The following is a 13267-nucleotide window of genomic DNA, read 5'->3' as shown; positions in this document are numbered from 1 at the left end:
AAATACATCTGGACTGTGTATTTAACTATGGTGCTATGCCACCCCGGGAGGGGAAGGGTGTCGGTCCCTCAACCTGTCCCCCTTTGTGGCAGCGACATGGTGGCTTGCATCTTTTAGAGCCTATTGAATAGCCAGGTATGAGACTGCATTGACAAGGCACGTGGGGCTTCATGGGATGGGGGGTGGAATCGGCCCTATTCCCCGCCATGACAATGCTCCGGGTTGCCACCCTCAAACACCTTCTCTGGCTTCTGACTGACCATGAACCCAGAGACACACATACCAATCTCGGAACCCAGGGGCTTCTGGCAGTAATCCCTCTAGGTTTTTTTTACTAAAATATCAGAAATTCAAATTCGTGTGGCCACAATAGTGGCCACACGACAGCATATGCTCTTCATAATCAGCAACAGAAAACAAATTTTCTAATTATGTCTTTGTGGCAGGTCTGAATGTTGGGGAAAATTCCAAATAACAATGTTGGGTCTTTTGTCATAATATTGAATGTGATCGAGAGAGAGAGAGAGAGAGAGAGAGAGAGAGAGAGAGAGAGAGAGAGAGAGAGTAAAGTGGAAATCTGCCGCACAGGCAGGGGGTGGGTGGGAGGGGGGTATACTGGGGTTCTTGGTGGTGGAAAATGTACACTGGTGAAGGGATAGGTGTTTGATCATTGTATGACCAACCGAGACTTGAACTGAAAGACTTTGTGACTGTTCTCACAGTGATTCAATAAAAAAGAGTTAACATTTTTCTAGCTTTTTATAAAAAAAGCTTTTTATATTTTCTGTTATTCAGCACTGTCTAGTGAGTTCTTTCTATATGTCTTGGTAATAGGAGATATGGAACATTACACATAAAATATAATAAACTTTGTTTCTTTTTGCTATTTTCTCTGTTATTCCCTTCTTCCCTTCCTTTTATTGCTGTTGTCATCCTCATTGTTTCAATGCCCAGGGGTCATATACTTAATTATGATGCTTACTTACTCTTGGCTGCATTGCACCAGAGAACACCCACAATGTTTTTTGGAAAGTTCTTGGCCATGTGGGGTGGTGCTGGGGATTTAATGTGCAGGTGCTCTACCTCCAAACAATCCTGTGTTGTAATATTGCTAACAAAAAGCTGAATTGAGAGAGAATTCTGAAATTGTTCTCCTAACAGAATTATAAGAAGCACCTGTTGGTTTGTTATGTATTTTTTCTTTCTTATTTCACTCATTTTACTTAAGCATATATCTAGAACCAGGGAGTCACACTCTCTTTGATCACACAATAAAAAATGCTTACATGTTATCTAGCTGTTTTCTTTTTCCTAATGGGAAAATTCTACTAAGAGTGGTGAGAATAAAAAACTTGTTTCTGATTATCTTTGCTGTGTCATAGCCATAACGCCAAGGAACCAGGACTATAATCCCTGAACCATGATTACAAAAAATTCCACTGCGGCGCTTCACTCCCAACGGGATATAATAGCTTTCTCCCAGAGGTTGAAATAACCTAGCAAAAGCAAGTTATTCTCCAATTCCCATTTCTCTGGTGTGTAACAACTAGAAATTCCCACATCCTGGTCTTTGTTGGTAGATGACAGCTAGGGACGCTTGAGGGCTGCGCCTGATGCAAAAGTTAAAGAGCGCAGTGGTTTCCTTGGTGCAGCCTTTGACAGAAAAGGCTTTTGAAAAGAAACCTCATCTTCTGCCAACAAAAGTCTGAGAAATGTGGTATGATTGGTTGTTAAAATTACTGAGTGTGTAAACTAAAAAAGACGGCAACAGCAGTGGCAGTCTATCTCTCCCGCCGCCCGCGTTCGGTAGTCTCATGCTGGTTCCCCCACCCCGGGAAAGTCAGTGGCGATGGGCAGGTGAAGGAAGGAATGAGGGCCAGGCTGGTTGGTCTTAGTTGCAGTTTATTCCAATCCTCTCTCCATCCACTCCTGTCTCTCTCCTCTGCCTCCCTTCCTGCTTCTTCCTCCTCCATGCTACTTCATTCACCTCCTCAATCCCCCCTACATTCTCCTTCTGGCTCTGGAATCTGGATCCCCTTTCTCCTTCTCATTCTGGAGTCTGGATCCTGATCCCACAGCCCACTCTTCCAGTCTAGTTAAATCCCAAAACATGAGCGGTTGGGGTAACAATTACACACAGGTGTGGTCACAATCAATAGGGGTGAAGTTCTTTCCCTCAGGGAAAGCAGCTTCTAGGACAGATACTTTCTCAGCAGGATGACCCACCCTAGAGCAGAATCCCCTGGGTGTGTTTCTCCTCTCCTTGTCCAACAAACATATAATATAAACATATAGGATAAACATAATATAAATCATTTTGTATGGATACAGTAAGAAATACCTTAAGCTTATAGAATTGCTCTCCTAGGGCCATCTCGATCTCAAACTACAGTGCTCAGGCGAGATAGTCTTTCCTATCCCTAGCAGCGTCCTAGTCTCATTACATTTGGATCATGACAGCATTTGTCTATGATCAAGCTCAACTTATAGTTAAGAATCATGGCATTTTGGCCTGGCCCATTTCTATGCCAGGGTAGCTTACCACTTGCCCTGGGTCCATTCAGTCCCTCGTCGGGACCCTGCTTTTGGGGTGTTTTAGGAACTAAGGGCAACTGAGGCTTAAGTCGAGAAAGCAGGTGCCCGGGAGTGAATAATATTTAGAGCCAATTAAATCCTAAGTTACAAAGCATAATATTAATGGTCTTCCTATATCTATACAAAAAGGACATTGCTTTAAAGTAAACTATTCATAAGACATAAGGAGAGGAGAAAGACAATATTAACTTACAATTTCAGTGTCCTAGAAGGATCTGACCTTACAAATACTTAACAGACTCTGATTAGGGGAAAAGCTGATTAACTGGTTGGGGAAGAGAGCATAGAGAAGTGGTTACAGACAAACGAAGGAATGGGAGTGACTCCAGAGCACTGTGATGGGTGTAACCTGATAAACCTAAGCTCCTTGTGGCAAGGGAGAAAGGACAAAGCAATGTCATCCTACAACTGAGTGCCATAATAATCACTCTAAGTTAAAAACTTTGCCCTCCATTTGGCTGAGAATTAACCAGAATAGCTATTTGTTTTACCCTTTCCCCCCCTTTTTTTGGTGAGTGGGGAGTGGGGGTGTCACACCAGTGGTGCTCCGGGCTTCCTCCTAGGTCTGCACTAAGGGATTACTCCTGTTGGGTTTTGGTGGAACTGTCTGGGATGCCAATCCAGGTTGGGTGCATGCAAAGCAAGCGCCTTACCCACTGTACTATCTCTCTGGCCTATGCTTAACCCTTTGGAATGACTATGTTGTTGCCATACACTTCACAGCCTATACCAATTACTGGCGAATTTCAGAATTGTTGCAAATTGACCATACCATTTTTTCTATTTCCTCTCCAACCTTTCACTATACTGATATTTTTTTATTCCCACCCTTCCAGGACTCATCGTTGGGGTGATCCTGAGGTATGGCACCCCGGCCACCAGCGGCCATGACAAGACACTCAGCTGCAGTCAGGAAGACAGGGCTTTCAGCACCTTGCTAGTTAATGTCAGTGGGAAATTCTTTGAGTACACCTTGAAAGGAGAAATCAGCCCTGGCAAAATCAACAGTGTAGAACAGAATGACATGCTGAGAAAGGTGAGCGGAGCATAATTGTCATCTTAACATGGTTGGTGACTTTCTGATTCTATCTTGACCCCGTGGAGAGAAATGTTTGCAAATTCCTGGAATATCAAGGGTAAAAGCTTCCTAAAGGAGGAGTTTTAAACCAGTTTTAAATTTGAGCCTTTCCGATTTGTTTGCGTCAGTAGCTGGTGTGGGTCACTGATTATGCAGTGGGTTTGAACATCCCTACTCTGCTCATGTTTCCAAAACTCAGAGTTTTCCTACTATGACTCTTGTTATGGCTTACAGATGCAATTGTTCCTTCCATAAAATAATATGGATTTTCATTTTCAGATGATTTATTTAGTGTTTAGAAATATAATTCTTAGTTCTACTGCTATGGTCTGCAAATATTTATAGACTGCCCACTCTCATCGATGATTTATGGCCAAAGGCTAAATGAGAATGCTCTGTTTTCTTAGAATCCTAGCCCAAACGCTTTCTCATTTGTCATAGCAGGTAGTTGATACTCCATCTCTTCACTAAGGTGATTCCCAGGATAAGCAAGAGATCTGTATATGTCTACATATAATCTATGACCTTATAGAACCAGACTTACTGGCAGGAAAGCTTCTCTATAAGGTCTCATGGATGCAGGTTCTAGGTATTCCATTTTAATATACTATAAAACTTGCAGTCAAGCAAAGTATAGATGGTGCCCCCCCCCATTAAATGAATATTGTTCTGAGACTCTACCTTAAAGAAAAGTGTCAGCCAACATTAAACATGACCATCTCTTTATATCCCTAAGGGAAGACCTAGTGAACTCTTTGCTCCCCTTTCTTCATAAGAATGCATGGGATTTTCATAAACATTTCTGAAATGAAATGCAACTGGAAATGTGCCCAGTGTAAATATCATGCTAATGGGTACTTTGAATGACACCTTTAGTCCTATATACTCAAGAGAATAAGTGTAAAAAGAGAATGAGATCTCTTTTAAATTTTTTTAATTTATATTTTAAAATAAAGAACCACGATGTACAAAATTATTTAATTTAAGGCATATAGTACATCGACATTAATCCGACCACCAGTGTCAACTTCTCTCTGCCAGTGTTTCTCTGCCGAACCCCCAGCCACCTGTCACCTTGACAGGCAAAGCACAAAGTTTGGTAGTGGCAGCTTAGGTCTTATGTTTTCAATATTAAGTCTGATTTGGATATATAACTGTACCAATCAGCAGTGGTATCTTAGCCCACCTCCATCCTGTAGATAACAGATAATACTGGCTTTTTTCTCTATAGTTTTACAAAAAAATGATTATCTAAATCCCTTTTGTTTAAAATTGGGCCACACAGAGCAAAGGCAGGAGAGTAAACAAGAGCAAAATGATTTTTGTTGAAGTAAGTTACATGTTGAGGCAACATGATCGATGCTAAGAGTATATTAGTATGGGGATCAGGAAACTCTTGTTTAGACAGTATTGGGTAGTCTCCATATTAGGAAGGTATATTAGGGGGTATGGAATGTCCCCTTCTCATTATGACATTCTCTGCTTTATAGAATACACTTATTGTATTTAAAAATAAAGACTCTAAGAAAAAACATAGTTTGAGAGAACCATTTTACTTTTTTTTTCTTTTTGGGTCACACCAGGTGATGCACAGGGGTTACTCCTGGCTCTGCACTCAGGAGTTACTCCTGGTGGTGCTCAGAGAACCATATGGGATGTTGGAAATCGAACTCAGGTCTGCCGCGTGCAAGGCAAATGCCCTACCGGCTGTGCTATCTCTCCAGCCCCGAACCATTTTACTTTTAGTTAGAATGATTGAGCTTTCTAGTTTTGAAAGAGAAGCACTAACTTTTAGTAATTAGAACAAAGAGTTATAAATTATTCACAAAAGCCAATTAATCCACTAAAACATTCCTTAATAAGGTTAGAAGGTTTCTATAATGCTTAATTCTTTTATGGATGTGACAAAGCTTTCTCTGATATCTATCTAATAAGCTGACTAATATCTAGATAGATATCAGCTGACTGATATCTATCTAATAAGCTTCACAGTAATTTTTCTGTATTAAACCTGGAGGTAATTTCAGTCTCCTTAATGTTACTGAATTTATGTTGATATTGAGGAAATCCCTAGCATCATTGGAAGGCTCTGGTCTAGGCCACATCACATATTACAGAAGAGATTTAAATTCAGAAGTAAGTTTATAGTGATTCTGTGAAAGGATCCAGAAAACTAATAAAGTATTATGATTGCATTTTTAAAATTGAAGTTGAGTCTTAATTTTGATCATAATCAAGATGCTTTTGTTTCTTGATTAAAAACAAAGGCTTCTCTAAGATCTCAAAATTGCTCTGAAAGGGTGGATCTTTTAATGTATATTAAACAGCAAATACTCCAGGATCAAAAGTCTGAAGTGCCTTGAGTGAAACATACCAGTTAAGAGGAACCATGGTTCCTCTCTAATAATGAGTTCATGATTTTTCATGCTTATTTTTTCTGCCATTTGCTTTAAATATTTAAACTATTGTTAGTGACTTAAATATTAAGCGAATAGTATAACACCAATTGTCATTACACTAAAACTTGGTTTTTTGCCCTTTTGGAAACTTTCAGGTAACATTTGATCCAGAGGTATTTTTCAATATTCTATTGCCTCCAATTATTTTCCATGCTGGTTACAGTTTAAAGAAGGTAAGATATTTTTTTGCCAATATTTATTTTTAAATTTAATTTAATTTTAGGCACCATTGTTTGCAATACTGTTAATGATAGTGTTTCTTGCACAATTCATTCCAGCATCACACCCTTCACCAGAATGTCCACTTCCCTCTACTTTTATTCCAGTGTCATCCCCCATCCTCATACCCACTGTGGTAAGCTTCCAACTAATAACAGTTCTCAGTTTCTATTGCCTTTGAGCATTTGTTATTCCCCCTACTGTGATTCTTTATATCCTGCACATGGCATATGAGAGATCATTCTGTGACTATACCTCTTGTTCTGATTAATTTCACGCAGTATGATACTCTCCAAAACCTTCCATGTGGCAGCAAATTGCCTGACTTTATCTTTTCTTTTAGCTGAGTACTAGTCCATTCTGTGTGTGTGCTTGTATCATGGTTTCTTTATTCAGTTATCTGGTCCTAGATATTTGGTTTATCTGGTCCTAGACATTTGGTTTGTTTCCAGATTTTGGCTATTGTGAATAGAGCTGAAATGAGTACAGATGTCTTTTGTTTTTTGTTTTGTTTTTGTTTTTGTTTTTTGGGGGGTCACACCTGGCGATGCACAGGGGTTACTCCTGGCGATGCACTCAGAAATTACTCCTGGCACTGCTCAGGGGACCATATGGGATGCTGGGAATTGAACCCAGGTAGGCCGCATGCAAGGCAAACGCCCTACCCACTGTGCAATTGCTCCAGCCCCAAGTACAGATGTCTTTTATTAATAGAATTTTTGGACCCTTAGGGTAGATGTGAAAAAGTGGGATTTCTGGGTCATATGGAAGCTCAATCCCTAATTTCTTTTGAGAAACATTCATATTGCTTTTCAAAAGGCTTGATCAGTTGACATTCCCACAGCAGTGAATGAGGATATATTTCTCCCACATTCTCATCAGTACTGGTTGTTTTTGTTCTTCCTGATGTGTGTCAGTCTTACTAGTATGAGATTATCTCATTGTTGTTTTGATTTATACTTTGCTAATGATAAGAAATACAGAAAATCTTTTGACCATCTGTATGTATTCTTTGAAGTTTCAGTTTATCTCTTCCCCCCATTTTTGACTGTGGTCTTTGTGCCCCCCTTAATCACTACAAAGGCTTGAGCACTGAACCAGTAGGCTCACTCTGCTGGATTTAGCATTACTAGAAATGCCCCCCTGTGCCACTGATATGCCCTCTATTAAGACAAACTAAGTCAAAATGACTGTATGATTCACGAATATTCTTTCCTGAGTATTGGTCCCATGAAAATGAAAAGCATAATTCACATAAAATTCTGTACATACTTGCTCAGAATGACTTTGTATTAGTGTCAATGTATAAACAGCCAAATTGTCCTATAGTAGGTGAATGGTTAAACAAACTTCCATACCATGGGATTCTACTCAGTAATGAAATGTGTACAAACTATTGATAAATGCAAATGCCTGAATTTCATCAGCATTATGCCAAGTGAAAAAGATCCAGTACCAAATAGTTAAATATTGTATTAATTCATTTATATACCATTCTAGAAATGGAAAAAATTAAGGATGGAAAACAAGTTAGTGGTAACTAGGGATTACGAATGGTATAGGTAAGAAAGAAGTGGGTGTGATTATAAAGGGATCCATAAGAAAGATCATCATGGAGTGAAATAATTGCATTTATATTAGTATTTTCATGAAACTACAACTATGATGAAATTATCTAGAAATGTGCATATACATTATACGAACATCAGTTTTGCTGTATTCAATATTGTGTTATAATTACACAAGATATAATGAGTGAAACTTGGTGAAGTTAAATGGAATATCCCATACTATCATTGAAACTTCTGTAAATCTATAATTACTCTAAAACAAAAGCTAAATCTAATTTTAAGACCTTTGCAGATGGTGTCAGTGGATTGAATAGCCTTGGATGACTTTTGGCAGTCTATATTTTGCCTTTTCAATTATAGTTTGGATAACATGGTTACAATAGCATTGACATTTGGTTACAGTTTTGGGGAACAAAGGGGATGTTAGGGCATACTCAGCCATGCTCAAGGGTGCCTACCAGCACTGCAGGGGTAAAGCAGCATCCTGTCCTCAGGTCCTTGAACTGAATTGACACCAGTTGGCTGATAATCGCTGAAGGAGGTCCTGGACTTCCTCGGTATCCCTTGGAAGCCCCTCCCTCCAAAAATTTGTCAGTACAACAAACCCTATTAGGATCTTTGGAGGATTTCTTCAGAGCAGATGGCTTTGGGGCAGTGGCATTCCTGGGCTCAGACAAATGCTTTGAGCCACCAAGCCATTGCAGGATGGTTTATCTGTTTTTGTTTAATAGATCTGATTGTCAAATGACAATTTATACCTTGAAGAGTAAGAGTCATGACTTAGAACCCCAAGAACAGGTTTTTTTTTATTTTTTGTCTGTTTCTTTTTGTAGTGACAGAAATAGAACCTAGTACTTCACGCAAGCACAAGCACAATTCATTCAAGGCGAGGTACTCCTAAGCTACAGGCTCAATAAGAACAGGGATTCTTTAAAATATCCCGCAGATCTAATGACTTTAGAGAAGTGTTGTGTGTGTATGTGTGTGTGCGTGCATGTGTGCACTCAAATATACTTTAATGAGATCATTGAATAAAAAGAAGTATTAAAAGCATTTCAGTTTTTCTACCTCCTTCTAAGGATTTTACAGATACATATGTCACTGTCCTCCCGTTGTTCATTGATTTGCTTGAGCGGGCCTAGTAATGTCTCCATTGTGAGACTTGTTACTGTGTTTAGCATATCGAATAAGTCATGGGTAGCTTGCCAGGCTTTGCCTTGCAGGCGAGATACTCTTGGAGCTTGCCGGGCTCTCAGAGAAGGGCAACATATCAATATATATGTATGTATATATGTGTATATATATATATAATATTAAGTGGAACAGTTTCCCATTTCTCCACATCTATGTCTATTGTCCCTCTTTTCCATATTGCAAAGATCAATCTGTGTGAGTGTCAAGAGCTCTCTCAGAACACGGAGAGATGCATAGGATACTGTTTTCTGATAAAGAATTAAGAAAAAAGTTTATTTGATAGCACTCTCACACCTTACTAGTTTCAAAGTTCTACCTGTAATGACTGTTCAAATTACCATCAACACTTAAAGTGTGTACCTGAATCATCAGAATAAAATGGTTTGTTAAATATGAAAATGATTGTCCAATTCATATTCTTCTCCCTCTCTCTGTCTCATTTTCTCTCCCTCTCCACTTTTTCTTGCCCTTTCTTCAATTTATTGTAATCTGCTTTTTTCAGTTATTTATAATCAGAGTATATTCTTCTGAAACTTAGGGATTGGTAGGACAAGCAATGTTTTAGAAAACATGTTTAACACTGAAAATTATTCAATCATAACATCATTATTTGAAGCACTAAGAAGCAGTAGATATAGTTTCACATTTAATTTAATTTTTCTGACTTTATTTAAACAATGTGTTTTACAGATTTGCTTATGATGATTTGTTACAGGCATTCAATATCCAACCCCAATCACAATACCACTGTTACCTTCCCTCCACCATTGTCTTCATTTTCCCAACCACCCCTCAAGCCTACCCCCATAGCAGGCCCACAGTAATTTATTGTGTATTGTTTGTTACCACTAAAAGGCTAATGGAATGATAAAAATATTTCAGTAAAAGAAAGTTTGTGGAAATTGTTGTATCTCACCATTAGGACATTAAGTCCTAGTCTGAGGGTCTACTAAGCTGTTGGTGCAAGTTAAGTTAATGTTTTTATTAGTCAAGTTTAATCTGGTGTGATCTTACTGGGATGTTAGTATTCTAGAATTTGTAGATGTTTTACTCCAGAAAATTCAGAGTATTTGACTGGGCAGTCCATCCAGAAGCATGGCAGCAGCTGCTGATGTGTGTGTGTGTGTGTGTGTGTGTGTGTGTGTGTGTGTGTGTGTGTGTGTGTATGGCTTCAGGGCTTTGGTACAGCTGGAATTTGGCCCAATCCCTTCCCAAGATCACCCTGGGGATGTCAGCCAGGACTGAGTATCTGAGAAACTACTGCGGCTCATTAATCTCTTTCAGATTTATGAGTCTCTGGAACAGGTCTGGTAGATGAGCTTACACAGCAGTGGCTGTGGGACGTAGCTAATTTCACATTATAAAAATTGTCAATGTGTGGGGACAGAGCGATAGTACAGCGGGTAGGGCATTTGCCTTGCAAGTGGCCAACCACGTTCAATCTCTGGCATCCCATAGGGTCCCCCAAACACCACCAGGAGTAATTCCTGAGTGCAGAGCCAGGAGTAACCCCTGAACATCGCTGGGTGTGACCCAAACAGCAAAAAAAATGTCAATGTGTGTCTTAGGTTCATTCTCAAATATCAAAATATAATTTCTTCTTTTTTACTTTGTTCAGAGACACTTTTTTCGGAATCTTGGATCTATTCTGGCCTATGCCTTCTTGGGTACTGCTGTATCCTGCTTTATTATTGGGTAAGTAACTATTGGTCATTATGTAAACTCCTTCAGCTTGGGTGATGCTAGGAGTAGTCACACATTAATGGATGTTCCTGGGCTCTCCAGGCGGCTCTCTCTCACCACCCATGTTTGGTGCTCTCGAACAACTTCCTCACCCTGGACAGCTGTTGCTATGGGCGGATGAAGGAGGAACAAAGGCCAAGCTAGTTGTTGATCATTTGCCATCTAGTTCATCTCTCATCACTCCCAAACTTTCTCCACAACTCTCACAACTCTCTCCCCAACTCACCCCCCAACTCTCTCCAACTCTCTCCCAGCTCTCTCCAACCCTCTCTCTAACTCGCTCCACAATGCTCTCTCGCTCTCTCCCAGCTCTCTCCAACCCTCTCTTCCTCACCAACTCTGTCCCCCACTCTCACTTTCTCTCTACCCTCCCCAACTCCCCCAGCCACCACTTTAACTAACTTTTCTCTAACCATGCCTTCCCCATCCAAGCACAATCAACATTTTTTTTAATGTAGGAGTACTGCTATTTATTCAGCCACTGATTAGCTGATTGAATTGGGCATGAACTCCACCTTACTTTTTTTCATAATTTTATTTTTTTCTTATATTTATTTATTTAATCTGTGGGAAAAGTTACAAAGCTTTCAGGTTTAAGTCTCGGTCATACAATGATCAAATGCCTTTCCCTTTACCAGTACTCATTTTTCACCACCAAAAACCCCAGTATACCCCCTCCAACCCCTCCCAATGCCTGTGAGGCAGATGATTTATACTTAACTTTTCTCTACATTGATTAAATTCATTATTTCGACAAAAGATGCACCATTATTGTTTAGAATTTTCCCCCCAACAACCAGAATTGCTGAAAAGGCATTGTGAAATACTTTGTTGTCTATAGCTGGTTATGAGAATCATATAATGATTTTGGATTTCTACAAAGAACCAGATAATTACAAGATTGGTTTCTGTGCATATGGTGTTATGGCTGTGCCCCCACTCGTGGGGAGCAACTCGTGACCTCGGTAGGGCGTGAAGGTAGAGCTGGTATCGCCCCTCTTCCCATGAGACTGCAGTTGCCCTGTCACCGCCGGCTCATACCTGGCTTTCCTATAAGCTCTGAGGTGGTGGCCACCCTGCTGCCGGGGCGGGGACGAGGCGGAACAGAGCAACAGTCTTTTCCTCCTGGGGAGGCATGGTGCCATAGTTTAACACATGGTCCATTCACTTTTCTGCTGCAAGCTTCCAGGCTCTGAATTAAGTCCTTTTGCCTCTGGAGCCATGGCTGTGCCAGAGAGCCGCTTGTTGGGGGAGGGGGCAACTTGTGACCATGGTAGGGCATGAAGGCCGAGCCGGTAATGCCTCCCTTCCCATGAGACTGCTAGCTCATACCTTGCTTTCCTATACGCTCTGAGGTGGCGGCCAGCTTATATGCAGTCCAGATGCATTTCTGCCAAAAGCCGCTGGGTGTTGAGATTTGTTACTGAGTCTCTGGGATATTGGCCGTTAATTAGCTTGATCAGGAGCCAGAGAGGCCGTTTGTAGGCGGCCACTCGGGGTCTCATTGGGTTGAGGAAGAAAGGGCTGGTTCCACCCCCATCTGGTGAGGCCCCACTTGTCTCATCACTGCAGGCCCAAACCTGACTGTCCAGTGGCCTGTGGAGGATGGTGGTCAACAGGCCGCCAGGGGGAACAGGCCAAGGCACAAAACCTATTCCCACCTGGAGTGGCCTAGCACCCATAACCTACTGCTGGAACAGGATGCATTTCTGCCAAAAGCCTTTGGGTTCTGAGATTCGTTTCTGAGACTCTGGAATCATGGCCGTTAAGCAGTTCGATCAGGAACCAGAGAGGCCATGCCTTCAATTATATAGCTGAGCTGGAGTTGGTTTGTGGGTGTGTCTCCCACATACCTAACTTTTGGCTGTTTACTTTCTTGGTAAACTTTGTCCCAAGTTTTTGGGGTCTGGCCAAAGGCACAACAGCAATTTTGGGGTATCTGAAAGTCTGATGGTGCCATCAGGCCGCTGATGCACTTGCCTCACAGGTACAGATTGACCTGCTGGTGGCACCATACCGCCAATCAACATGTTTTTTAAGCCTTCCTGACCACCTGCAGCCCGGGAGGCAAAATAGCACTTAAGGTGTGTTTCTCCTCTCCTTAGACCAGTAACTTAATTAGCACCTTATTTCTACTTCCTAATATTTGTCATTCTGTATGGACACAGTAATAGGCACATTTAGGCTTATAGGGTGACTCTCCTGGGGACATCTCAGCACAGACTCAGACTACAGTGCTCTGGCCGGATTAATGATTCCTAACCCTAGCAGGGTCCGAATTTAGTTATTACTTTTTGGATCATAGAGAATTTGTCCATGACCACGCACTTAACTTATAGTTAAATATTATGGCACTTTGGCCTAGCCCATTTCAATGCCAGGGTAGCTCACAGCTTGCCCTGGGTCCA

At 40.9% G+C, this 13267-nt stretch overlaps 1 protein-coding gene across 1 annotated transcript in view; it reads left to right on the top strand.

The window, feature by feature from the left end:
• The window catches only part of SLC9A7 (solute carrier family 9 member A7), a 218400-nt gene that overhangs the window by 106061 nt on the left and 99072 nt on the right, over nucleotides 1–13267 (top strand). The window contains exons 2-4 of the mRNA XM_056107333.1: nucleotides 3432–3631; nucleotides 6228–6305; nucleotides 10735–10811. Of these exons, the coding sequence (XP_055963308.1) occupies nucleotides 3432–3631; nucleotides 6228–6305; nucleotides 10735–10811 (355 nt within the window). The remainder of the gene's footprint in view (nucleotides 1–3431; nucleotides 3632–6227; nucleotides 6306–10734; nucleotides 10812–13267) is intronic.

The sequence above is a fragment of the Sorex fumeus genome, unplaced genomic scaffold (assembly GCF_029834395.1).
Source record: "Sorex fumeus unplaced genomic scaffold, SorFum_2.1 ptg000162l, whole genome shotgun sequence".
In the NCBI taxonomy this organism is placed as follows: Eukaryota; Metazoa; Chordata; class Mammalia; order Eulipotyphla; family Soricidae; genus Sorex; species Sorex fumeus.
This window is presented reverse-complemented; position numbering and strand designations above follow the sequence as displayed.